A 27953-nucleotide genomic window follows, 5' to 3' on the forward strand; every position below is an offset into this window, starting at 1 on the left:
GAGGGGCTACATGAGCAGGACCGGCCCCTTTCTAACAAAACACAACGCCGAGTCTCTTCTCGCTATCAAAGGCGATTATCAATAACGTAGATCGACTCCGGGGCTCAATACGGAGAAAGGTAATTTTATTTTTCCATATAATCCATGAATGTGACTAAGGATGCTGTGAGGTTCTGAGCGAAAGCACATGGACCATGCATCCGCGTCTTTAGCAAGGCTAACAATCACAGCATTATTGTCGACGTTCATCTAAGGTAAGTTAGTCAGGGATCGTCCTTATATTCAACCCCAAAACGCACCGCATTCACGTTAGTCATGCATTAACCTCCGTAGTATGAAATATAGGTCATTGCATGCGGATCTGCGGCTCGCGCGTGCCAGCAGCCATGCACGCTGCCAGAAAATGTGGTTCATGCTCATGTGGAATGAATGCCAAACTGTATTTAAATATGTATTTTTCCATGACACCCAAGCCTCGTACGCTGTCGTTAGTAGGGGTATCGTTTCACTGCGCAAATGATCTGTAATCATAATAATATGTAGGCCATATAGGTGGATCCCGTCTTTGTCTCGCGCCTGAGCACCACAGCACGAGCGACTCATTCCTGCAACTCTGAGCCAGCTGTTGGTTTGAGGCCAGACACTGATTCCCAGAACTAGCCAACTGTTGTCTTTATGTGTCCAGAAATGGGTCTCAAAGACCACTGTATGAATTTTGATGCTCGAACTGCTTAAGTTTTTGTTTATAGAGCGTCACTGACGTGCTGTACAAGTAGACTGAATCTCATAAGAGCTGTCAAGAACATGCCCAAGTCCTATCTCCTCATTTAATTAAAAGAATTGAATGGGAAAACTATGCTTTGCTTAAAGAAAACAGACTTTTTTTTTTACATGATGACATTATGACTGATAAGCAAAGCCTTTTGAATCTCATTACTGTATTCTAAATTCAGCTTTATCGTGATATATCCTAGTTTTGCCTTTTATTTATGCTTATCTACATTAAAGCATTGCATCACAGTATTGTTTGTACTGAATGCAGCAGTCTCTTACAGTAAGAGAGTCTTGTGACTATTACAGTGACGAGAGGGAATGTGAAAAGCATTGGCTTAACTAGCATACTATTAATACAATTAAAAGATCAGCCTTTCTTTTAATTATTTAAAAGAAGTGTCTATCCATCAAGAAGGTTTTTTTCTTCCATCTTTAGTGTCATAATCCAAATAAAATGGAAATCTTCTGTTGCTTCACATAAGAAAACCAAGCGAAAACAAAGCTCAGTAAGGGAACAATTAGATGTATAAAGTTGAGTTAAAGTTGTCATGCAAATTTTTCACAATCCTTAATGGACCTAAAAGGCATACTTTTTGTGCTTCTTTGATTTTGGGTTGAACTATTAGTTATTTATTTAATAGTATATCAGTGAATTCATTGTAAATGCGAAATAGGCCACCTCCTTGCATATTAAAGCTGAAGTTGCTGTTGAAATCATTTTTCCTAATGCAGTGAATGTGCAGAATGATTATTACGTACTAGAACCATTTGGAGAGATTTGCACAAACATGGTTATTGGCAGACATTTGCATTGGGTTTGGCCAGCGGGCTGCAAGGTTCTCAGCGCTGCAGTGCAATGTAATACTTTTAAAGGTCCAAAGGCCTTTTTTTGTGCTAGCACTCATTTCTGGCTTTCGGACACATCAGCAAACCTTGTAATCGCTGCTGAGCTGTCCTTTTCTAAATGATGTGGCGCTTTTCCGTGCATCAGCTTATGTTAAGACGAGTTTGCCAAGCCATGTTTCCTTTGCAATCCTCCCTAAATCTTGTATTGCCATTTAAAGAGGCTGCTGATAATCTTTTTTGATGGACGTTTAGTTGGTATGACCTTCACTAACAATTGATTGTTGATGGTCGATTATTGAATGCTTACCACTACCACTTCTATTCTCAGCAGTTCATAAGGAGTTCTATACCACTCAAATTAACTTACCTGATGTATTCAGATTGGTCAGACTGTGATTGCCATAAGCTGAATTCCAGAATCCCAATCACCTAAGAAGGTCTTAAAGTAGATTTTTCTTTTTCGTTCCCCCTCACTATCTGTAACTCTTCCACATGTCCTGTTTTCCCCTTTCTCCTCCTCCTTTCTTTCTTTGCTTCTCTCCTGCATCTTTCTGCCTCTTTGCAGATCATGGACCAGGAGGGAATCGCATGAGATGGAATGTACTTGATGTGCTGCATCACAGTTGAAGGTGAGCGAGACTGTCAGCTTTTTTTGAAAACTAGATCAGCCTTCATTTGAGGACTCCAGATCTCTATGTAGTTGAATCATGCTGTGAACATTGCAGTGTTGCCTAATTATAGTGATTTTAACCTAGTTTTCTCCTTGTTTTGCCTGTTTGTCTGTTTTTGTATCGTTCTGGTATTTCTGGCATGGAGAATGTTGCTCTGTTAAGGGTTTTGTTGGAAGCCTCTTTTGTTTAAAATTGTTCTTGTGTGTTTATTATAAAAATGAACAGGAATGCAGTGTGTGACTTGGCATTAAAGTAATAATCCACTCAGTTGAAGTTCTGCCATTAGTTACTCACTGAGAAGTTGCTCCAAACCTCTCTTTTTTTAATTATTATTATTACTATTTTAGTTTTCAATGAAATGCTGAAGAATCTTTACACAGTCCCAACCTGGCTTTCTTCAAGCTATTTCCTAAACTCACTCTCATATTGTTTCTGAACCAGTATGACTTTGTTCTGTAGAACGTGAAGTAAGATATTTTAAGAATTGTCTCTGTTTTGGTCACAGCTGAATTTCCGTTTTATGGACAAAAAGTGTCTGGTTGCCAACATTCTTCAGAATAGCTTTCGTGTTCTGCAGAAGAAAGTGAGCGATACAGGTCTGAAACAACATTGTTGAGTAAATCTTGACCAGTCACGACAGGTTTGATATTCTGCGAGTAATGACTTCAGTTTTGGTTGGTTGGTTCCTTATACAAAGCTGTTGTTTTTTTTCAGTGTTTTTTATGCTGTTATGAGTAGTGGTAGCCATTTTGGAGTACAGTATTTCTTTATTTTACAGAAAAGCATTTTTTTGTGTTTTAATATTGGTCAAAGAACTGTATGTTATGTCTGCCTGAAGAGCATCTATTGAATTATTATGTCTATATGCACAATGTAGTCTGCATGTAGTTTTATCCATTCTGTGGAAAATGTTCAGGCTGTAATTCTGAATATGCAGGTTTTTACTCCTATATGATGTATGTTTTCCGACTCTTAAAGGGGTAATTCAGCCAATAATTGAAACTCTAATACTCATAACTCATATACTCCCAAGTATACTCAAGTAGATCCAATACTTTCTGAAGAATACACATTTTTAAGTATAATCTTTCTTTCAATATTTTCTTAACACAATACTATGTTGTCAACTCTTTGCAGCTGCATAAGTAGAGAATAGTCTCATTCCAACATGGAGGCCTCCCAAATACTGGCTGTGCTGAAGAAGAAGCTGGCCTTTCTGTCAGGTAAATCCCTGAAAAACAAACTGTTTTGTGATTTGATGCTAAGTGAAGTGTTGAGTTCATGATTTTAATGCACACAGAAAAAAAAAAGCGTTACAGAAATGTGTTTGCTGCAGGCCGCCCTCCTCTCCTCTCCAGTGTAGTCCATGATGTGAATACTCTATTTGCATTTCATGATTAGATGTGACCATAGCGGTGAGCCAGAAATAAGCTGCTATTTGATAAAACTGACAGTGCCAAGTCATGATTTGAAACCCTTCACTTCCTTTCTTGTTTGCCATGATGGACTGTGTCTCAGGCAGCATTATTTCATCTTCTATATATTTGTTTTAGAGAGGGTTAGAAAGACGTTTTTGGGGGCAAATAATTTGAAGTAGTTATTTTATTTGTCATTTATGCAAGCTGGGCATTCCCATTCATATCAAGGATGACTAAAATGGCCTCAGTATAATACAGTGTTGAAATTGTTCCAAATTAAGAATATCAGAGTCGACTATTACTACATGACTACTTCCACAACATCTCAACATGCAGAAGTCCTTCAGACTTCATCTCTGACAGCAATTCAGCGTATGGAAAAACTACTTTTGCTTGTATGTTCTTTAGAACATCCTTATAGATTTCAGAAATGCAGTATTATCAGGGTATGAAGTTGCTTTGTCCATTATCATAGGTAGTATCTTTGTCAGCATGGCTCTTGCGTTGAGGGGAAATGAATGCCTTTCATGTCAACAAGAACATTGGCTAAATGGACTAAAAGTTCTTTTAAAATGTCTACTTTTTGTTGATGTGCTGTGCCTCAACAGTATTTATTTTTTTCGCTAAATTTGATAATGAAAGCCTCAAGGAAAGGAATTACTGAAGCATTTCATGCTTGGTGTCCTTGAAACGGTGCATGTTCCCATAGTCGGCATACTGTGAATTAATTGTAGGTTGCAATGTCACAAGGCTCTACTCCTCCAATAGCTTTTTATATTACTTTAGTAATGTTTTTGTCACTCTTTTCCTTTAAGACACGCTCTGACACTCTTTTTCCATTCGAACATCATATTTCACTGCGTGCTGCTGGATGTTCTGCATATTTCCTGACTCGGCCTGTTTGGTTTTCCAGGAGGCAAGGACAGGCGCAGTGGTTTGATCCTGACCATCCCGCTGTGCACCGAACAGACCAGCATGGAGGAGCTCAGTGCCACCCTGGATTACCTACTGGGCATTCCCAGGTAAAACGCAGCTTTGGAAACCTTTTTTGAAATTCATGCGTCACTCCATTGCAAAAGCTGTGTATCAAGCCGTCAAAGAATTGAGAGAAGAAATGGAGCATTAGTCTGATCACTGTAATTATAATGCACACTGTTACGGTATTCACACACGGAATGGAAAGTGGCCATAATTCATAGTCAGACTGTGGTTAGAAGTTGAAAAATGCTTTTATTGATTTCTCCAGACCTTTGAAGGTCTTTTAGGCTCTAAGGCACTGGAAAGATTTTGCTGTGTTTCTTGTTATTTTGTACTTTTGTGTTTTACTGTATTGATTTTATTTTATTTATTTTTTTTAATGAAATGAATTGCTCTGATTGGATGAAGCATGTCCTAAACCCCTGGATAAATATGCATATTCTGTATTCATACCAAGTTGTTTTGCAGCCACAGGCTATGTGAAGAATAATGAAATTTTTGGGGGCTTTATTTAATATATTTATCGAACCGTTCTTTTATCATTGTTGCAGTTTGTCAAAATACAATGGTAGAAATCAGTGAAAGTCAAAGGTTTCTTGTATCTCTGTGAATTGTAAATTACCATTTATTTACTCTAGTTTAAAACGTTTAAAGACTAAGCTTTAGAATCAATCGTTGCATTTTTAAAATCAAATGTATAGTATGTGTAGTATTAAAATGGATATTAAGAGATGGATCATTTTGCTTAATGTTAATATTTAAGTGTTATTTGATTATTAGTGCTTTTAAACATGAGCTGAGCATTATTTGATAGGCTGTAAAATTATGCACAAACAATTAAATATTACTTGTTAAATCATACTAATAAAGGTCTAATATTAGTCAATAGCAAATGTAGCAGCAATGTGTTTAGTAACACAAAATTAAAGTAACACACAGTATTTATTTCTTTAACTTCAATTTCTTCAATAAAAGAATCAGATTAAAGTCTGACAGTCGAGATGGCCGCTGACCTTCTCCAAATTACTTTCTGGTGACATTTTTAGAGGCACTTTACAGGGTGAGTTGGCTGTTCTCTTCCCTCAAAGAATGAAAAGTGTTGTTCAGCCCTAAAAAAAGTTTTTTTTTTTCTTTTTACAAACCAAAATAGCAACTGCATGATTGAATACATGTTTCTTGGAATCTGTGACTCACACGAAGTCAGTTTTTAAAATGCCACCACAGAACAAACAAATGAATCTGTTTAACAACACCGCCACAGTGGAGTCGTTGTAATTGATTCATTGTATGAGGACTGACAACATGTATTCGTGCTACGTAACCAAATAAAATGTCATGTTTTTTCTGTATCTCTGCAGCGAGAAGTGCAAAGCTCGTGGTTTCACAGTCATCGTCGACGGCAGGAAGTCTCAGTGGAATATAGTGAAGACTGTTGTTCTGATGTTGCAGGTAGGAAAATAGATTTTTGGCTTTTGTTTTTGTTTGGTGGAAAAAGGCAAGGGAAAAGTAGTTCATGTGAAACGTGTGTACTTGTTTCTTTTGACATCTGTTTCTGGTTTTTTTCCCACTTTTTCCACTAATGAACCCCATTTAATAATTGTGGTGATTATTTAAAAAGTGCTTAACTCTATTATCGCTAATCACAAGTCACTTCTGAAGCAATACCTGTAAATAATGAGATTTCAGTGCTGTTATGAGAAGCCAATGCGGTTGTGTGTGTTGGAGGCGCTTCCTGGTTCTGTAAAAGGCATTGTGTTTTTGGAAATCTTAGACTGAGCTTAGTTGAACAGAATGGATGCTTGTTCTGCCCTGTTATTTTCCCCTGTTTATGGGACACACCACTTAATTGCTGCTGTAAACTTAGGCTTTTATATTATGACTTACTTTGTGTGCAAAATTCAAGTCCAGTCACTAAGTGGCCATCTTGGCAGTGGCTCTGGACTGCAGAGGCAATTTCTAGGCAACAGCAATGAAGTTTGGCGACAGTGGTATTGTACATGTAGTTGAAATAGTGCTAAAATGCTTTCTTCAGGATGTTCCAGCTAAGAAGCATGTTTTGATGGGGAAAACAGGTTGTTGGCTTTTTAATTGATCCTATAGCCTCTGTATTAATCGTTGCAGTTTTATTTTTTTATTTAAATAGTCCAAATACTATACTGCGTACTAGTTTTCTAATCCCAACAACTAAATGCCACTTGAAGCTGAACATCCAACTTGGAGAGGTGCATTGTGAAATAATGACAAAGTATGACGTTCCACAAACATTACAGCACTCGGTCACTTTTAAACAAATAAACTGTATCCGTGAATTTTCCCCCACACATTAAATTGGTGTGTTTTCAAAGACAGATGTTGAACATACTGTAAGTGACCCCTCTCTGTTTCTAATAGTACACTTGATACACAGTGACTGTGTAATTTACAGTACTGTTCAAAAGTTTTGTTTTTAAAGTAACTGATATTTTTATTCAGCTAGGATGTTAAATTGATCAAAAGGGACAGTATTTTTTAAATTAGTTTTTTAATTTGTCATGGTTTAAAAACAGAATAAAACATTTTTATTATGTATGTTTTCTGAGCTGCAAATAAGCCTATAGAATTATCTGAAAGATCCAATTATTATGGAGACTGGAGTAAACTCAGCTTTGCATTACAGGAATAAATTGCATTGAAAATATCTTGACCATATATTAAAATTATTATTACTGTATTTTTGATTAAATGCATACAGCCTTGGTGAGTACATTAGCGGTTTTGTTCAAAAAATGCAACAAAGAAAAAAATGACTGATCCTAAACTGTACGTTAGTGTTTTTTTATTTTATTTTTTTGCAAATGAATTATTAAAGACCGCTGTTGGCATATAAACACTTGTTTCAGGCATTAGATTTCCTGAAGGAAATAGCAGCTTGAAGGCAACATTACAACATCATTAGCTTCAGGCTTAGGATGAATTTTATTAATTTGATTTGTTTTTCTATAAACTATATCTATAAAATGTTTTTAATAAATTCAATAACGACTTTCGAATTTAGCACTACGATGTTTGACGAACAAAAACAAGACCTTGTTACATCTACTTTGAATAGAATGCAGCGCATGGACTATTTTATCATAACCTACAATATTGATTTGACAAAGAAATCCTTCATGTTAAAGTGGATTCAAGCACGTAGATTTGTGTAATTTAGCTTGGAGTATTGGTAGTAGAGATGGCCCTTGTTCTCTGCTCGATCGATCCACCACTATTGTAATAAATCGCTTGCCTCTTATTTTATATTTGTGATTTTTAGCTGGAGTGTAAACTGATGGGTTTTGTTCCCCTTAGAATGTGATCCCAGCTGAGGTCTCTCTTGTCTGTGTGGTGAAGCCTGATGAATTCTGGGATAAAAAAGTCACCCATTTCTGCTTCTGGAAGGAGAAGGACAGGCTTGGCTTTGAGGTAAGCGTACTAGAGGTGTTACAGGTGCACAAAGAGCTACACTTTGACTTATCTGTATTTGACATTAGGGATGGGCACAAGTACTTGATCAAACATGAAAATGTAACATTTGTGTTGTTGTTTTTTTTATTATTTTGTGCTTGCAATAGCATGTTGAGCGGTATCTTGTGGTCTGATTGGTTAGAGGTTGAGACCGCAGTGTATACAGACACTGTTGCATCGATTTTTATTTGTACATTGACCTCACAATACATACTGTCCAAAACAGCTGTACAGGAAATAATACCTTTTTTAAATAAACTCCTTTTTTTTGCCACAAAACAAACAGGATAACACTTCCATTTCTAAGTTTGGACATACTCATTTTTATTATTAGAATAAGTTTATTTTACATTTTAGCAATTTCAGCACTCAATTATTGAATTAAAACTTTAACTTTTTGTTTTTATTTTATTTTTTTTAAACCTGAGCTTTTGTTTTCATCCTAAATGGACTATTTAAAATGGTTGCGCTGGGATTTCCGTATACATCAGACTACTGCTACATCACTTTGTATAACTGTGCGTAATACAATCACACAGACTGCGTATTTAATTAGTAACGCCTGAAGGATCTCATGCGTATAAGTCGGTAATTTCCCACATTCACTGTGAATAATAAAACACCAAATACAGACGCTGCACTTCTTCATTTACAATGACTCTAATACAATGATTTCCTTACTCATTTATTTGTCAGGAAAGTGGTGTTGTGGGGGGGAATAAGGTTTGCAGGGCAGATTTTGGGCTTTAAAGGTCATGCAGCACATCTGGGCATGTCCGAATTAATCATGCAGGAAACTGCTGCGAATAAGAAGTCTTTGTTTTAGTATTGTATTTTTATTTTTTTCCTTTTTAAGGTTGACTTGTGGTTTAACAAAATATGTGTGTGTGTATATATAATATTTCATTAACTTCTGAAAGTAATTCTGACTTGGTTGTAGAAATCATTTGAAACAACAATCAACGTTTATTTTAGCCTTCCTAAATACTACCAGTAATATTTATTGCACATTAAAAAATATGTTGTATTATTTATGATAATTGTATTTAAAAATAAAAATATTATGTAAGCTATTTATGCGAATATTTAGCATAATAATTCTAAAGGTGTAAATTGTACATTTCAAATGGGTTGGTTTGGATCTTTCACTTTAATAGATCTGTCCATTTCATCGTCTCTCCTGTAAAAATTCATAAATTAGAGCAGACCGCAATGTTTCCTCCTAATTGGGCCATGAAGAAAATGGATTAAGTTAGCAGCCGGTGGCGTTTGTGTAAAATGAGCGGCCTTCCACCATGCGCTTTAGGAGCAGGAAATGGGGCTGTATGTGAACGTAACCATAACATGATGGTGCAGATGTGCACTACAGCACGCAGTCGTGCATAGTATGGTCAACACTGAACCGAACACCCATCTGTCTGGCTATGTCTTGCTCCGTGCCCTCACTGGGCATGAACCGATAACTCCATGTTGCCTGGAAACCATCGCACGGATCCTGCCAAGAGCTGAATGACGTATTTAGAAGGACAGTCGAACCACTGTCTCCTAAATAGAAACCTCTGTATGTGTATGTTTGTTGGGGTCATTGTGTTGTTTGTGCTGTGATCTGGGCCAGCAGGCCCCTCTAGCTGCTTACAACTACCAGATGGCACAGTTTTGGCTGAATGGAGGTCAGTGTATCAGCATTAGGAAGTGGAGGCTTGAATACAGAGACTAGTAAAAAAGGGTCATTACCATACTCTTGACCTACTTGAGGATCCATACTTGAATGGGGGTTTTGTACGTGCGGCCGATCGCTGAGGTGCACGAGGACCGTACGCTCCGCATTAATCATTCTGCCCAAGAACCTCTTCATCACTGATGCTTGGCCGGGCATAAGTGAGCATATGGGAAGAGAAAGACCCGGAGGCCTTATTAAATAAGTGGATCCTCTTTCACTGCCACTTAGGGTCCACGGGACCATCTGTTACTGGACTGCACATTTTTTATGCTTATTATTGCTGATTTTTCTTTCTTGTAAGGAGTTCAAGATGCTGATGCTGAGGTTCACTATCAAGGGAGTTGATAGAGATTGGCTGATTAACTCTGTCTGTCTGGCAGAATTTTCTTTTTTAGTTTGATTCATATATTGCTTGCTCCAAGAGCAAGGCCTTCAGTGACACAAAGGCTGCTTTTCCAGCCAGGTGGTGTATTATTGACAATCTTCCGGCAGAGGTTAAGTGGATCCTGCTAACCAGCCAAATCTTGACCCATTGATTTATTTATTGACAAGGTCAGTTTTGACAATTTAAATTGCATTGCATTAGCTGATGACCGTATTGGCAGCCATTGAGGGTATATTATATATGTAAATACAACTTAAAAATAAAGTGGTTTTTTTTTTATATATAAGCTGAGCCACCCTGCTCAGTAAGTTGGGGTTTTTTTTTTTTTGTTTGTTTTTTTTATATATATATATATATATATATATATATATATATATATATATATATATATATTATTATTATTATTTTTAAATGTGATTTATTCATATTATAGCAAAGCTGAATTGTCATCCATATGTCACCCAAATGTTACATATGTTTAAAAACTCTTAAAAAGTTGATTTGGTGCTGAAGAAACGTTTCTTATTATCAATTATTGTCTTAAATAACTGTTTATTACTGCTGCTTCGTACTTTTGTGAAAACTTCATACTTTTTTTTTTTTTGTTTTTGTTTTTCATAATTCTTAATAAAATTAAATTAGCAAACTTTTTCCATTACAATTACCTTTTGTTGCCTTTGATCAATTTAATGTCCTTGCTGAAATGAAAGAATTTAATAATAAAAAAAAATCTTACTGACCCCAAAAATTTTAATCCCCCACTTATTTTTATGCATCCAAGAGCACAGTATTTTTTTCTATTTCTGATGTGCTTTTTTAAAATTGTGTTATACACTTGCAAGGTAACCAGAATGCGAGCTCCTTTAGGTGACTGTATCGATCAGAGAGCTTTAGCAGACGCAGTGTTTAATCTCCTCCAGCTAACCTTGCAGATGTGAGGGCACCGCTGGCACACGTCCAAGCTGTTGCGTCCCTCAGCTCAGGGTCACTGTGCGTGAGGAGGATTTCAAAGAGCACACATTTCTTTGATTAAATGGATAGATTAAAAGTTTGGTGAGCAGATGGTTTTTAAAAGGCATAGTTCACCCCAAAATTAATATGGTGATTTAATTACCTGAATACAGCACTGAATACTGAATATAGTATGCTGTTTGTTTTTTCTCACAGATGTCAAGCCTTAAAAAAATTTCACTAATAATTGTCCTCTTTACTATATCTCTTAATCCCCACATTTGTCCTGTAGCAAAATATACAAGAATCAATTGTGTCGTTGAAACGTTGAATGCTTTTGGTTAAAAAATATCAATCAACAAATAATATGAAAGGGGTTTGAGAGTTGAAGATTGTTACTCAGTCTGTTAATCTCACAGTTAATGGATGATCTTAAATAGATACTATAGAAATAATATGGACTCTTTAAGCGGTTTTCTTGTTTCAATGAAAGCATAACAGCTTCCATGTTTGGAATATGATTGATGGCAGCAGTGTTACTTTTGAGAGAGCATTTGAGAAAGGTGTTGGGTTTTTTTCCTCCAGCTTTCTATCTTTTTTTTATTTTCTCTGCACGTCCTCCCATCTTTGGATTTGCAGTGATGTCATGGCAGAAGGGGATAAGACGAAATACAGTTTAAAAGCTTTTGTGCTCAAACTGCATTTTGGTATCTGCCATGGAAACTTCACAGCTCAAAACAAGGCTTTTTAGATGTGATTCGAATTTGAAACGAACCTCACTGTGACTCTCAAACTGTCCCAGGCAGAGGCAAACACGCCCCTGACATCCTGTGAGTAATATACCCCAGATAGTATGAATCCAAAATATTTTTCCCCTCTCTCCTCTACGCTGGAACGCAGGCCGGATTTGTTTGCAGCGAGGCTTTGTCCCTCCGTCCCGTTTGTTGACTCAGCTGAACACATTTGTAAAGACAGCTGTGCTGTCTCTCTTCCCGTCCTCACGCTGAAGTGCAGGGTGGAGGGGGGTCACATCGTTTTTGAGACGGCATACATGAAGACATAATAATGAGTAACATTTGCATTGAAAGCATAACGTAAGCTTCCTCCTCTAAATTCTGATTTAATGAGCCTCCTTCTCATCTTAATGCACCAAGTTGTTACGCTGCTTGACAGCTGTAAATGGTTTTGTTTTGCATTAATGACCAGCGGATTGTACATTCGCCCTGCTTATTACATGGCTACATACCAATTAAATAAGTAAATAGACATAAAATAGATATGAAATGGACATGAAATATTGATTAAGCTGGTTATCTGAAAAGAAAGACCAGAGAGTTGCGCAAGTTGTGTGTATTATTCATCACATGCACATAGTGGTAGTTACTGTGATGTTACAAAAGCGATAATTCAGTTATAAAACAATAATGTCTATTAAATGTTTTTTTTTTTTTTTCATTCAAAGATAAGCATTTTCTTAGATGCAATGTAAAGTGTATTATTAAAATCTTTTATTATGCTCTTAATTATTCAATATTTGGTCGCGTAAACACTTAATATGCATACATTGCTTTTAGCTAAAAGCCACATCTGAAATGTCTTTTATAACCTTTTGTTAATCATATACCTTGTATAATTTATTCAGAGATCGCTATAAAAATAGCCTCGATGCTGGCATGGCATGAATAAATACATAAAGCTAACAGCCAACACCTATATTTAAAAAGCTGTAATCATTCCCTTTGTTTCTAATATTTTTGGGTGACTGCTATTAAGTGACTGTTTTTGATTTCGACCCAGCAGATGAGCTGCGTCACCTCCTGAGTTTGTCCTATATGCTTTCAAATATCAAATAAATTATTCATGGATATTAACCTTGCATGACATTTCTGCTGCAGAAGGTCTTGCGCGGTTTTGATTATGCTACATTACATGCACAGATGCCCGTTTAATTGGTAACATTAACGAATGCTGCACTTTGCCCTCTTTTAAATACCGTTTTTAAATTTTTTTTTGGTCTCATAATAGGTCAGAATGGTTTCACTTTTTGTTCTATTAATATTCTAAGCACAGATGCTGAAGTGGCCTAAGAGTTAATTTTCTCTGTTTCAGGTGATTCTGGTTTCTGCCAATAAACTCACACGCTACATTGAACCATGCCAGCTTACAGATGAATTTGGCGGGAGTCTGGTTTATGATCATTTGGACTGGCTCAACAAAAGATTGGTGAGAACAAAATCCCTTCTTTTAAATGGCACCCTTTACTGGTAGACCGGAGTGATTCGGGGTTGTTGTAGTTAATAGACTGGGTAATGTATTCATAATATATGCATGTGATATACATGGATTGAAGTTCTCCGTCGCTACAACAGATTTCCGTTAATTGCAGCGAGTCTATGACGGATTTCCATCTGATGGGGAAAAAATGAGGGGAAAAGAAACGCGTAGCATGTTGTTGTTGTTCTTTTATGCGGCACACGGCTGCAGCTTCTTACTGACAACATAGTGATGCTCGCCTCATTCACAAGCAGGTTATTAGCAGAGAGCAGCAGAACTTGAATTTCAGAGCGGGATTGCGGCTCTTAATAATAATTCTACTCATTCCCGCAGGCTCCAACGCAATGTATCACATTTGCACATGCTTTTGAGTCTTGAGAACTCACTTGCGTGCTCGTTTTCTGTGAGCCCACAGGTCGCAATAAGGAGAGTGACGGCTCTTATTAATTATTAAGGGAGTTTGCAAATATGATATTGATTTAACACAACATATCAATAAACAAGGTCTGCATGATTTTGCTCTATATCGACGAAAATAGTTCATTCATGAAAAATGTGTTTTTGAACGAATCTAGTGAGTCAGTGATTCATGATTATCCAGTGTTATTTTGCAGCTGAATAGATTATAGTTAGACCTAACTGAAAAACTTTAAGTTAATTTAATTTGTATCTTATTGATTTTGTTTGTGCTATTGTTAAATATTTTATTAAACATTTACATTAAATTGAATTACAGGAATATATATATATATATATATATATATATATATATATATATATATATATATAAAATGAACTAACACTTTGAATATTACTGTAATTTTGACATGGCATTTGTAGGTTTCTAATAGTTAATTTCTGGGGACCAAATGGTTTTGGCGTATTGATTCATAACCCTGATTTACAGTATGTTCAGACATATTTCAAAATGTTTTAGCAACAATGTTGTTGTTTTTTTAATTGAGTTAAAGTTGAGTACTGGTTAATAGAAGTTAACTAGAAGTAAAATTAAATGTTATGAACATTCTCCTTATATTCTTACATTGAAAATAGTGTGGGAAAACATGGCTTTTTGTGAAAACATTATTTGCATTTTGAATCTTTTTAATGGTGGCTGTTTAATTAAAACTGTTTAATATTTTAGTATTTATTAATATTTTTAATTTGTATTTCTATTATCTGTATTTCTATTTGGCTTAGTTTAGTTAGTGTAGTTAAAATTTCATTTTCATTCAATTTTTTTTTTCATTTTTACTTTATAATTATTTTTATATTAGTTAATGAAAAATACATATTTTTAGAAGTTTTAGTTTTAACAAAAATAACACTGCTGAAATTGTGATTATCATCAAAAGGCTGAAAAATAATTGTAATGTTTATCTATATTGCCCTGTCCTAGTGGCTGTTTCATCAGTATGACATTTTTAGCTTGAGGTCTTATTTGCCATTTGTTTTTCATCTAGGTCTTTGAAAAATTCACAAAGGAATCCACGTCCCTTCTGGATGAACTTACCGTCATAAATGAGAATGAGAAAGGAAGCCAGGCAGAGAAGGAAAGGTACTTTGTCTCATTATCATGAGCTCCTAATTAAGACTGCCATTTCAAGGGCCACTGTTTTTCTGTTAGCTATTAGCCATTCTTAAAAGTGTAATTGAAATGTTTAGTGCATTTAAAAAGCAATCTAATATCCAGAGAAACCCACATGTTTGTTTCATTAAATGGTCATGATTTTAAAGACGAATGCTCAGGAACAACATATTGTTACACTCATAGGTCTTCAGAGAGCAACATCCTGCCTTCATTTGATCCCGAAACGGTCCTACAGACTGGTGAGTGCCGATCTGTGCTGTGTTTGTATGCATGTATTTGACTTTGCCTTGAAATTGCAAAATTGCAATCAGTTATTTCTGTAATACTTTAGGTCCATTAGTAAAACTAGTTGCAAAAGCAGATTTTGGTTTGGGAATTTTAACTGCAATGCTCTGTCTAGCATGTGATGTCAACAGTGAAGCTGTTTTTCCAGCTGGCCTGTAACTCCATTCGTTTTATTGCTGGGGTAGAGCTAAGAACTTGGCTTTAGTGTTGTTTAACACTCAAAAGCGATTTCACAGCTCTTATTTGAAGCTAAAGCTGGTTTGTAAAGTGTGGTGACTCTGCCCTGATCAGTATGTTTGTACACCATACTATATTCTAAAGAGTGAATTCAATGGATAGAGTGTGTGGCTCTGCTTTCAATAAACAGTTAGAGGCAGGCTTGTGCACTTCAATTGCCTCTTTAAATGCCTTAAAATTAGAATTAGAATGCAGTTAAATGTATAATTGCAGTTTTAAATAATGCACTTTGCTTTTCTGTTTGAAATAAACATGCTTAATGAAATTAAATGAATTTTTACATTAATATATTCGCATTGGCATTGCCTGCCTGTGGTGTCTGAATTTTCGATGCACTTTTGAAAGGAACGTAAGTTTAAACATTTAAAAAAGAAATAATTGACGAACAAAATAAACAGTTAAAGGAATAGTTCACCAAAAAATTACCTCATAGTCACCCTGAAGCCATTTTATTTTCCCTGAGAACGCTGAGTTCCGACTTCTTGGATGACCTATGACTTGATGTATGACACTTGCTTCATATGTCAAGTCAGAACGCAGCCAAGAAGCCGGAACTTTGTGCTCAGTCAGTTATTTACGTTACAGTTTTAAATCTAGAAATATTTTTGTTACAAAAATCCATCGATCTGCTTCAGAGGACATGTGATAACCCCCCAAAGGCGTATAGGCTAGTTTTATGTTGCATTACTTGTGGAAATATATCCGATTTATGGATTTCTAAATAATGGCCGCTATGCACAAGCATTACCAAGCATGGAAGAACCAGGAATTTAAAAGAAAAACAAACTGTACTGTGTTTTGCTAATTTGGGCTAATAATTGTCTTTTGAATCTTCGCTGATTAAATTCCAATTCCAATGCAAATTCCAGTGTAACATCTTAAAAAAACACAATTAAATTCATATTCATGTTCACAAGTTAAAAAGCAACAAATTCTCAATGAATCCTGAATTTTGCCTGACCTTGGTTAGAATAATTCAGAAGTATTGGCACAAATAAAAATGGAACAATGGTGCCAAATAATGTTTTCCTCTGTTCCTTTCTTCTGTGTTTGAGTACGTCACTTTGTGTCTAATTTAGGTGAAATACAGGCCTAATATATTCATACTGCATCAATTCAATCCGTACCCCTTGACAGATGGGAAAATTTGCCATTTGCATTCATCATTTTCTTTTTGTTTGAAACTTTGCTTACGAAACATTTTATTATGTTTACTGCATTCAGTTTTCCAACGGCTTAAACGTTGTTTTCTGTCCTAAATGTTGTTTTTTGGCCCTATTTCCTGTGTTCTTGCATAGTAACTAGATGTGTATATAGCATATAACCACAGTGTAAGTGCACATTGGTGCAGTGTATCTACATCTGTAATATTTCTGTAACTACACACAACTTTTAAAATGGCATGTGTACAAATGTGTAACAGGACATTTGTAACAATGCTTTTTCCCCCTACACTAAGTGCTAAGTAACATGAATTATATAAATACTTTTTGTAATGGCAATATGCGTAAGAGTAATTGAAACAATTTGATCCAGGAGGTGGAAACTGATATGAAAAGCAGTAATACCAGTGTGGTTAGTCCTGTTACACATTTGTACTTACACATGCCATTCAGTGGGTTTTTACATGTGTTTGGAAGATGCTGTGTACCAATGTGTACATACACATTTAGTTGCCTTGCAAGTGCACAGGTATTAGTGCCACTTAATATAAAGAGGGACCATTGTTTTTCTCCACTGATTTCTTCCTGTCTTGCAGGACATGAGTTGCTCTCGGAGCTGCAGCAGAGGCGTTTCAATGGCTCTGAGGGTGGAGGAGGTGGCACAGCCTGGTCGCCCATGGACGATGAGCTGCTGGCTCAACCTCAGGTGATGAAGCTCCTGGACTCTCTGAGGGAGCAGTACACAAAGTATCAGGAAGTTTGCAGACAGCGCAGCAAACGCTCCCAGCTAGAGGAAATCCAAACCAAGGTCATGCAGGTAAGACACTGGGGGGATATATAAGAATTGTAAGCCAAAAAAGGAAAGATCACTTTCAGATAGCTGGGTTGTGTTGTAGAAAAACTGTCTTTAGGTTGCCTTTGGTGCTTTTCAGCTGCAGAAACATTCCTCTTTGTTTTAGCCAAGAAACAAAACTGTTGTACTTTTGTTTTGCCTAATATTTTTGGGATCTCTTTGCAGAGTCATCTTTTATGAGCGCTGCATGATGTGGTGGAGTGCGAGTTACGATTTTATCTGTCAGCCATTTTGCTTTATACGAATGTCTTAATTTCACTGAGGTTTGAAAGAAGACATCTTGCTCCACAGTGTCTGTTCAGAATGTGGCTGGGTTTTGGTACTTTTGTGAATCAGCAGTCTTGGTCCACAAATAGAGCTGTTTTTGGTGGTTCTTCGCACCATACAATCTTTGAGTCTTTCCACAGAAAAGATTTGTCACATAATTCTTTCACAAACTGTACCGCGCTGTTTTCTTGGAAGGCTTACAAAATACACGCCCACAAAATGCCCACTGAGAATCCAATTACCATAGAGAGAGCAAGGCCTATACACAGACATATACATTGCGCTTATGTTTTCTTTTAATAATAATCACGTAATTACTATGCAATTTTTTTACTTTGAGGAATATTCCACTTCTGAGGTACCATGTGGAGGTTTAAAGGGGTTGTTGACTGCGTTTTTATAATAACACATAATTTACCTTTATTCTACATTGCTCTGTTGCTTCTTCTGTGAAGGCTCTGATTTCCTGGTTTTATGAAGCCCCTCCTCCAGAAATACGCAAGGGGCTCAGGTTGGCTGGCCCAGTGTATTGTGATTGGCCCGGTTTTACATACATTGTTTAGATGTTAACATTGTGTAAACCAGGATTAGGCCATAGTTCTATTAGGACATTTAAGTCATTTTCATAAACGTGCTTAGAAACAAACATTACTGGGGTGCATCTTTAGACAAAACAAAGGCACTGATGAAGATTAAGACATCAGTGCAAGTTTATTTCAGTTGAAAAGCCTAGTCCTAGACTGTAAGTCTGAGCCATAAGTTTGCATTGAATGTTTTATGCCATAACTATTGTTTATGTTTAGGCAGCAACATTACACACTAGTTAGTGTTAAAAAAATCAATCAACCAGTCCTTTTAAAATCCCTTTCATAAACCTCTGATGGATATAATTTACACTTAATATTTGTTCATGCATTCATATGAATCCTTAGTTTAATTTAATATAGAATTACTAGACTTAAACTAAACTAGTTTAAACTATTTCTTCATTAGTTGTAGATGTGCAATCACCAAGTGTAGTGTTTAGGCTGTGTAAGGTGATGGTGAAACCAGAGGTTGTGTATCGTATAAAAGTCTCTGAGCCACTCTTGTCAGATGTAATAAAATGTCTGTTTCCATGGTGATCAGGATATGGGGAGGTACACATCTATGTCGGCAAAGAGTTTTGGCCTACTTCTTTTCTGTGAAAAATTGCGCAGGGAAGGGGGGATCATTTGTAAGCCGCAGTGCCTGAAGCAATTACAGACGGAAAGGCGTGCAAGCTAAGCAGCGGTTCTTAAAAAGTTCAGTCACCTCAGCATTAGACAAATTAATGACTTTCTTCACAAAGCGGGTTCTTTTGCTGCTCTTCCAGACTTTTCATTTGCTCCCCTAGTTCATTAAACAACAAAAGTGAAATTAGTTGGTCTGGCATTTCACCTGTTATTCCAGTTTTTACCTCTCAGCTGACTGAACTTGCATATCAAGCAAGTTAATTAAATGGTTAGTTCATCTATAATTTAATATTTTGTCTTTTTATTTCACCTTCATGTTGTTCCAAACCTGTATGCTTTTCTTTCTTTGCGACACAAAAGGTTTAATTTGGAAAAAGAACAAAACCCCATACAGTTAATTTGACATTTGAAGACACCATATTGTATGAGAAGCACACTGAAGTACAAGTCATAATTCACTTAACAATCTTCCATTTTGCTGCAGCTCTGAAATCCCATTTGTGCTCTGATACTGATGTTCAATCAAAGTCTGACAGCTGGAAGATCGCGCAGCCCTCCAGACATGCAACCCACATTTGTCTTTTTGTAAATGAGTAAATATCTGATTTAGTAAATCTTTCGTTTGTGCTCTCGTCGACCTGATCCTGTCATTTAGATAATTACATTTGCTCTGTGTTCTTCTTGATTTCTTTCCGATTAGAGTCTGTTTAGAGGCTCGGGGTCAAATGTGGCAGTGATTCACTAATTAAAGGTTTCTTTGTGTGTGTTTGTTTTGTGTGTGAGCAGGTTGTGAATTGGCTGGAGGGTCCTGGCACAGAGCAGCTCCGCACGCAGTGGGGGATTGGAGACTCCATTCGTGCTTCTCAGGCCTTGCAGCAGAAACATGAGGAGATTGAAAGCCAACACAGTGTAAGTAAAATCAGTCTCTAGTTCGTTTTTGTTTTTTGGTAATTGTATGTGTATGTATGTATGCATGTATGTATGTAGAGTTAAATGCAAATCAAATTACTTTTTGAAAAGACAGTTCCATACAATGATAGTTTAGAGTGAATATCTAAAAAAGACAAAAAATAGTATCATGCACTATATTCCAAGTTTTCTCAAGTTCCCTGTATGGAGTCAAAATAATGCCACATATACTTGCACAAAAATTCAAAAGAAAAGTATTGAGGAAAAAAAATGCTTTTTGCAAACAAAAAGGAAGAATATAAATGAAATGAAGCATTTTCGGTGGCCATAGCTGCTAATTTATTTGCAACACTGCTTTTAATTTGTGTTTGTCCAGTGTGAAGCGTGGGTTTTTCTAAATACTTATCGGTTTTGCAAACAAACATTTTTTATTTATTTATTTTTCTGCAATATTCAATTCTTCTGCAGGTGTATGTGGCATTATTTGACTCCATATCACTAGGGCCTGGTTTCACAGACATGGCTTAGACTAAGCCAGGATTAGGTAGTTTAATTATTCATTTTTATAATCTTGCTTAGAAAAATAACATTACTGGTGTGCATCTTCAGACAAAACAAAGGCCCTGATATATTTTAAGCTCAGTCAGTGCAAGTTTATTTCAGTTGAAACGGCTTAAACCTTTTCTGTGAAATGGGGGGTAGTCTATAAATATATAAAAGGAAACTTATTAAAAAAAACAAACATTTGAACATCCATCGGTGTGATTTAAAAACTGAATGAAAAGGTAGGGTTTATGATCTATCCTGCAGACAGACAGCAGTTGGTGATCAAAATAGTTTGGCTTCACATTTCAGGACGTTTAGCACAACTGAACTAAACAGGCATGTGCACTGGTACATATTGTATTTTAATTTGTGAGCACTGGTTAAACGGTGAACAACAAACAGGCAGAACTGCTGGAAGAAAAATGTTCTGTGTTTTGCCCAATTAAATGAAGTCAGTCAGATGACATTAAAATGCCACATGCTGTAGTTTAAGTCCTGTCAGTAGGTGGCAATATTGGTGCATTTTACTTAAGGAATATTTGTGCTTCTGATTGTGCATACTTTTTGAAGAAATAAAAATATATTGTGTTTAGGTTCGTTTTGAAGATTCAAGCACAAAAAGTCATCAAGCAAAGCATTATGTTTACAGTCTTGGTAGACGCGTTTGATTTGCTTTAAAGATTTACCGTTTTCTTGAAGGTCAGTTGGCTGTCTGTGTCAAGAGTGGTTTGTGGTGTGCTCTTGGCTTGTCTGAAGTAGTTACTGCCTCTGTATTTCTTCGGTGTGGTTTGTGGCTCCCTGAGATCACAAACAGCCTCTTTGATTTGCAGGGATCCCTATGACGTAGGGTTGTTGGTCTTGATGTTTTGTTACAGGAAGATGTAACAAATGGAATGCGTGTGTGACTCTGTAGCTTTGTTTGTTGAACAGTGCCCTCTTTGTCACATTGAGTCAGGAACCAAGCCAGTTATAGACATGGTTCAAACCATAGGTTATGTAAAAGTGATTTAGCGTTAGTCAGCATGCAAAGCGTTGCCATAATGGTGAGCTTTCATGGAAGATGGTTTAACAGTGGTGTTATTTCAGCATGTGAATGAGGATTTTGGACACAATAGTCATTTGATATAAACGTGATATAAAGCAGTTGCTCAGTATTACAGAAATGTTTAAAAAACTATTTTTTAATTCTTACTGAATGGTAGCAAGCAATAATGCCCTTGCCTAAGCATTCATCACTAGTTAACATTTACATTAATAAGCTTTTATTATGTGTTAACCTAGTTTCTCTATGAAAATATATGGGGAAATTAATGTGGTGCTAATTACAAAGAAACATTTAATTTAGTTTGCTTGATGCAGTTAATTATTGGCCTTTTAATCAGTCCATAAACTCTAAATGTTCTGCTTTTTAGAGATTTTGTGTTGTTTCTGAATCTTTTATGTATATTTCTGTTTAATGGGAGCTGTTGTATCCATTTTGCCTGCGGCATTGGTTAACTGTTTACGGACCCGTGGTCTTTATGAGTGTTGGTGTTTTATTTTAACTGTGTATTAACAGCTCATGCCTTGCTGTTTGCTGCAGGAGTGGTTTGCTGTTTATGTGGAGCTGAACCAGCAGATCGCAGCACTGCTGAGCGCAGGCGATGAAGAGGACCTGGTGGAGCTCAAGGGTCTGCAGCAGCAGCTCAGTGACGTCTGCTACCGGCAGGCCAGCCAATTAGAGTTCAGACAGAACGTCCTGCAGTCTGCCCACGAGTTCCACATGACCGCACAAGATGTAAGGTTCAATACAATCAGATGATATCACTAGATCTTCATGGAATCTGCACTCACAGATTTGCTCTGCGGATTTCCACAGAACACAAACATATTGTGCGTGTAGATACATGTAAATACGTTGGCTGGCTACTGATGGTTCTAGTTTTGTTTTATCTTAAAAGTCAGCCTTGATTTTAAATTTCTTTTAACACACTGTTTTGGCTTTTTTGTGCACAGTTCTTCTGGGGCTGTTCAGCCACTGAATTAAATTTTCTTTTCTTTTAATCATATGAATCCCTCTTAGATTATCATCCTGTGCCCTCTATTCATCTGGCTCCATTGTGGTATTTAACACCCATTTTTTGCAATCATATCCAAATTCCGAAAGGATAAAATCAGGTCTCGCCCCACTCTCTATTTTGCTTTTGTTGAATATCCTGTTCCCCTTGGGTGTTTGTCGAAATATAGAAATGTCTTGAAGTCAACATCAATTGCCGTTAACAGGCCATTTGCGCACTTTTAAAGCCACGGATTTCTTCACCAGTCAGTACAGAAAATCAGTGTATGCATTCATTGTGAGCCTGCATATTAATTAAAATAGTTTTGCTTCAGCATGCATATATAGAACGCTGCTTTCTGATGCTACACTGTCATGTGTTTGTCGCAGTTGTCTCAGCAGTTGGACGGTCTGTTAGGCATGCTGTGTGCAGACGTCGCCCCTGCAGATGGAGCTGCAATCCAGCAAACTCTAAAACATCTGGAGGAGAAACTCAAGAGCGTGGGTAGGAAGCTCTGTTGTCCTACTCATACATCTAATCCTGGTTCATGTAATTAAAGTTTGATAAGCCAGAACCTTTGGTGCTTATGCATCATACAAGCAGATTTTCGAGAACCACCAAAGAAAAAGTAAAAAAAAATACTAATTTGAATTTAGCAGATGCTTGTATTTGAATTTTTGTCTAATTTTAAAGTGAATTATTAAACTGACTAAAACATTCATTAAAACAATGTGCCGCTCTTCCTGCAGATTATCAGAATCTTAAAAAAATCCGTAGGGAAGTTTTCTCTCTTTCTGTGTATTGAGTCTCTCACTGTTTTCTAGAGGGTGCCTTGCAAAGCTTGAGAGAAAAAGGCCAAGTACTGCTTGACCAGATGTCTACCCAGACGTCCTTTTCCTATGGCAAGGATGTAAGCATTGAGAACAAGGAGAATATTGACCACATTCACAGTGTCATGGAAGACATGCAGCTCCGCAAACAGAGGTTCCTCTTCTTTTTCATGATTTCAATTTTTTTTTAAATCAATGGCAAGATATTCCTGGTGTGTGGTCTGATGTGTTTGCTTGTTTTACAGGTGTGAGGACATGGTTGATGTCAGGAGACTCAAGATGCTGCAGATGGTACAGCTCTTCAAATGTGAGGAAGACGCTTCACAGGTCAGTGATTGAAATTCGAATAGATAGACCCTTAGAAGTGTGTCCGTGTTTCGCGAGGGGCTGTAAGGGCCATTTAATTTTTTTTTTTTACAGGCAGTGGAGTGGTTGGGAGAGTTGCTTGATGCTTTGTTGAAGACCCACATTCGACTGGGAGATGATTCACAAGAAACCAAAGTGCTGCTGGAGAAACACAAGAAGTTTGTGGATGTTGCACAGGTATTTTGAATTTCCTCTCCTGGCCCACTCATGAGTAAATTTAATTATATTGAATGAGCAGCTAAAGACAATGTGAAAAATCATACATTTTGCCTCTGCATCATATATTTTATAGTATTAATTAATTTTAAAGTTGCATTAAAGTAGTCATGATCTAATTTAATCCTCATACATTTTCATGGATTAGGCTATTATTATTATTATTATTTTATTTTATTTTTATTTTTTATTTTATTTTTTTATGTGTGTTGTTACATAAATAGTTATTTTTCTTATCAAAAGTGACACTTATATATGTTTAATAAATGTTTAATTCTTATTTGAAATCCAGTTTTGTTTTTTTTTGTCGTTGAGTACATTTACATTTAGTCATTTTGCAGACGCTTTTATCCAAAGCGACTTACAATTTAGAGTACAAGTTGAGAGTGTTGTGTTGTTACTTGTTAGAGAATCCATCCAGAGAATGTTTTGTTATCAGTTCTCAGTAACCACTTCCTTTTCTGCTTCCAGAGCACCTATGATTACGGCCGCCAGTTGCTGCAGGCCACAGTGGTGCTGTGTCAGTCTCTGCGTTGTACCACCCGCTCCTCAGGGGACACGCTGCCCAGACTCAACCGCGTGTGGAAACAGTTCACGGTCACGTCTGACGAGAGGCAGCACAGGCTAGAGATGGCCAGTGCTTTCCACACAGCTGCGGAGAAGGTTGGTCCAGTTCTGCAAAACAGATGTCACATCAAATCTAGACAAGTAGTTTAAGGGAAACCGCAACCATTTACTCACCCTTGTGTCGTTCCAAACCTGTATCAATTTCCTTCTTCCATGGAACACAATTTTTGGAATTTCTGCTTTTTGTGTTCCATGAAAAATGTAATGGCAAATAGGATTGCCAAAGCATGAGTGTATATATATAATTTTGGTGTGGACTGTTCCTTTTAAAAGAGGGTTTAATTTGTGCTGAGCCTGTACAGATTGTCGTAAAAATAGGTGCAAATTATGCATTTTTGTGACGATGCGACAATTGTCAAATGTAACATTTCATTTTCAAGTACAAGCCCTAATAATAGCAAGCAGGCTGTTAATAACTCAAAATAGTCCAACAATGCGGTTGTGCAAATGCTCGGTTACCACTCCCTCCTCTAATCGCAAGCCGGATCTATCACCCCGCTTTGTTTTGGGACCTTGAAATTTACAAATTAAACATTGTTTAAAAGGTATAGTTTGAGCTCATTTATCGTGAAGAGTCATTGTTGGCTTAATTCTGTTTATTATGACCTCCATAAAAACTGTTCTGCCTGTTGGCAGCACTAAGATTTTATTTTTTTTTCTCACATGTTTATTCATGTTGATGTTGAAGAAAATCTGCATATTCATGTTTATTTTTAGCATTTTAACACATTTATACACCTACAATGGGGGTTCAAAAGACTATGAATTTGCATTTTGTTTTTCCTTTTTTTTTTAATTATGATGATGATAGTTTTCGATTCAACAATCTAACCACGGCCTGATGATTATGATGTTGATTTTTGGACCTCACTGTATATTTAACTAATTTCTCATTAATAGTTAATAGTAACAGAAAACTGGTGTTTTTCAGTGATGTGGGCATGTGTATAATCTTCCCTAGCTGCAGTATCAGACAGTGACTGGCTTTCTCCCTGCCCATAGATTTTGAGAGAAAGCCCTGAATTAGCCGAGCTGATGGTGGATGTGGAGGCATATGAAGAGGTGGAGACTGTGGGGAAAGGTCTGCTAGACAGGCTCACTGTGCCAGTCATTTTCCCTGATGGGTAAGAACAGAAAAGCCAAAGTACAGCCCACTTATCAAACTCTGCCACACACTGTTTTCTGTCATTCTAAGTCATGGGTGTCAAACTCAGTTTTTGGAGGCCTGTAGGCCTGCACAGTTTAGTTCCAATCTTGCTCAAACACACATACCATGCAGTTTTCAAATAAGCCTAAATGACTTGATTAGCTGGATCAGGTGTGTTTAGTTAGGGTTGCATCTAAACTCTGCAGGGCTACGGTCCTCCAGTTTCACTCCCTGGTCTAAGTGCTTGTCCTTGCATGTTCAAATTGTTATTATTTTTATTTATTTTTGCAGTTAATTAGCTTTATTTTGATAGGCAAGCGGAACTGTGAACCAGGAAATTTGCACTATATGTTGATGCACTGTTCTATTTGTATCAGCATGCACAGGATTTAGTTATTCGTTGAAAAATCTTATCCATTATTATTAGTATTAGAATTAAGCGAGTTCCCATGTATTTGAAAACTTGAGTTTGGTTCTCAAGGAATGCATGAATTGACAATGTATAGATTGAATCCCATGTTACTTTGAATAAAGTGTCTGCCAAATACATAAAAATAAACAAATGAATGAGTGAAGAAAAACATTTTATTTACTTATTGATAATTATGTACTTATTTACTAATTTATTTCTTTATCCAAATCCAAAACTATTCATACTCTTTTTCCCAATAGAATTGGTGTTCTCATGTATGTTGGCTGTTTTTAGTTTACTGTATGTTCTAATTCGTTAATTTTAAAATGCTAAATTTAAAAATTCACTTGTGTAGTGAAATTCTCATAGGCAAATTTAACCCATTCAAGCATAATCTTGTAACATTTAATTTATTAATTGGATTGCTTTATCACCTTGGGTTGTTATTCATCAATCACTAAGATGTTTTTTTTTTTTTTTAATTGTCATATTTTTCTCCTATCCCCATTTATTCTGGTTGCAGAAGCGAGCAGTTCTTTGGCAGCCCGGGCGACATGGCCTCCTCGGCTGAAAGCATCCGTGAACGGATGAAACTGGTGGAGGAAAAGAGATTCCTACAGGAAGAAGCAGAGCAGAGGCTGGATGAGGAGGCTCTGGAGGCGGGGCCAAGGGAGAGCTGAGAAGCAGATACCCCTCATGCCCTCTTGAAAGCGTTGCAGATGGCAGCACAGCGCCTGATCCTCACGTGCATCTCGCTGCTCTGCCGGCCCGGTCCAAATGTGACCCTGATCACCCGCCGTCTCTGTTGTACTCCACCTCACCAAGCCATCTTAACTTACCGAGCGCAGATAAAGATAGACTCCACGGGCTCGCGTTGCATTGCCTGCGTGGACAGCTGAATACTAAATCGACCACACTACTTTGAACTCTCGCCTCCCTACAAAGCTTTACCTTACCTGTTGACTCTTTCTCCTCCCAGCGAGGCGCCTTGAGCTTGTAATGGTGCTACTAAACCTATAGAATGTACATAAAGCGGCATCTTTATCCCATTTGTATCTGGTGCTCTAGATTTGTAGGCCTTTCCTGACCGTAAGCATTGTATTTTCTATTTCTTTCCTTCGGTTGCTTTCTGTTGAGAATTACCAAACCTTCTCTTTTGTGCCAGTATAAATATCCATCCACAAGGCCTTTGCTAAAGATGGAGTTTAATTTAGAACCCGTATTGAAACAAGACGCGACCGCACATTGTTGTAGTTCAATCATGAAGGTACAAACAAAGCAAAGCTTTAAGGTCCAATGTCGAATTGTTGTTTAGAGCTTTGTTTTGACAGTAAAATGTGAAACAGAGCTATGTTTCATCTCATAAATTGTCAGTCTAATGCGTACGCTGCTTGCATATGGATGCATGTCATGAAATATTAATTTCATATTTATTTTCTTTTTTTTTTTTTTTTTTTTTTTTTTTTTTGTACCTTGCATACCATTTAAATTGTGTAACGCTATTGCCATTTTTAAAGTCTATAGTGTATTTTATGAAAAGTTGTATAAAATAAATGAAGAAAAAGTTGCGCCATAAGAAAGGAGAGGAAAGACTCTTTTGTCTCTTCTGACAACGTCGTGAAGCTGGTAGGTTGTTACAGTTTACAGGACTTTGTTACTGTATATGTGCTTTGCATAAATCTGCCTCATATTGTCCATTGCTGTACAGAAATATTCTAGCACCCTCAATAAACATGGGCAATATTGTGGGGGTT

At 36.8% G+C, this 27953-nt stretch overlaps 1 protein-coding gene across 2 annotated transcripts; it reads left to right on the plus strand.

Annotated features, from left to right (window-relative positions):
* On the plus strand, nucleotides 1-27947 carry sestd1 (SEC14 and spectrin domains 1). 2 transcript variants are annotated; one of them, XM_043248673.1, is made up of 19 exons: nucleotides 1-119; nucleotides 2186-2249; nucleotides 3429-3514; nucleotides 4623-4731; nucleotides 6046-6136; nucleotides 8015-8128; nucleotides 13336-13449; nucleotides 14964-15058; nucleotides 15275-15330; nucleotides 17373-17593; nucleotides 19897-20019; nucleotides 22148-22342; nucleotides 22991-23105; nucleotides 23426-23585; nucleotides 23677-23758; nucleotides 23852-23974; nucleotides 24485-24676; nucleotides 25643-25764; nucleotides 26723-27947. In XM_043248673.1, exons 3-19 carry the CDS (start codon nucleotides 3460-3462, stop codon nucleotides 26877-26879), a joined length of 2124 nt encoding a protein of 707 aa, XP_043104608.1. In that variant the 5' UTR covers nucleotides 1-119; nucleotides 2186-2249; nucleotides 3429-3459; the 3' UTR covers nucleotides 26880-27947. The 2 variants fall into 2 exon arrangements, with proteins under 2 accessions (XP_043104608.1, XP_043104609.1); XM_043248674.1 differs by lacking the exon at nucleotides 1-119 and adding an exon at nucleotides 152-254.
* Nucleotides 27948-27953: the final 6 nt, after the last annotated feature.

Source organism: Puntigrus tetrazona, chromosome 9 (genome assembly GCF_018831695.1).
Source record: "Puntigrus tetrazona isolate hp1 chromosome 9, ASM1883169v1, whole genome shotgun sequence".
Lineage (NCBI taxonomy): Eukaryota > Metazoa > Chordata > Actinopteri > Cypriniformes > Cyprinidae > Puntigrus > Puntigrus tetrazona.

Coding starts and splice junctions, on each gene's coding strand:
- sestd1 (XM_043248673.1), top strand. CDS start 3,460: ATGGAGGCCTCCCAAATACTGGCTGTGCTGAAGAAGAAGCTGGCCTTT. Junction 17,594..19,896: donor TCCAAACCAAGGTCATGCAG/GTAAGACACTGG, acceptor GTGTGTGAGCAG/GTTGTGAATTGGCTGGAGGG. Junction 20,020..22,147: donor AGATTGAAAGCCAACACAGT/GTAAGTAAAATC, acceptor TGTTTGCTGCAG/GAGTGGTTTGCTGTTTATGT.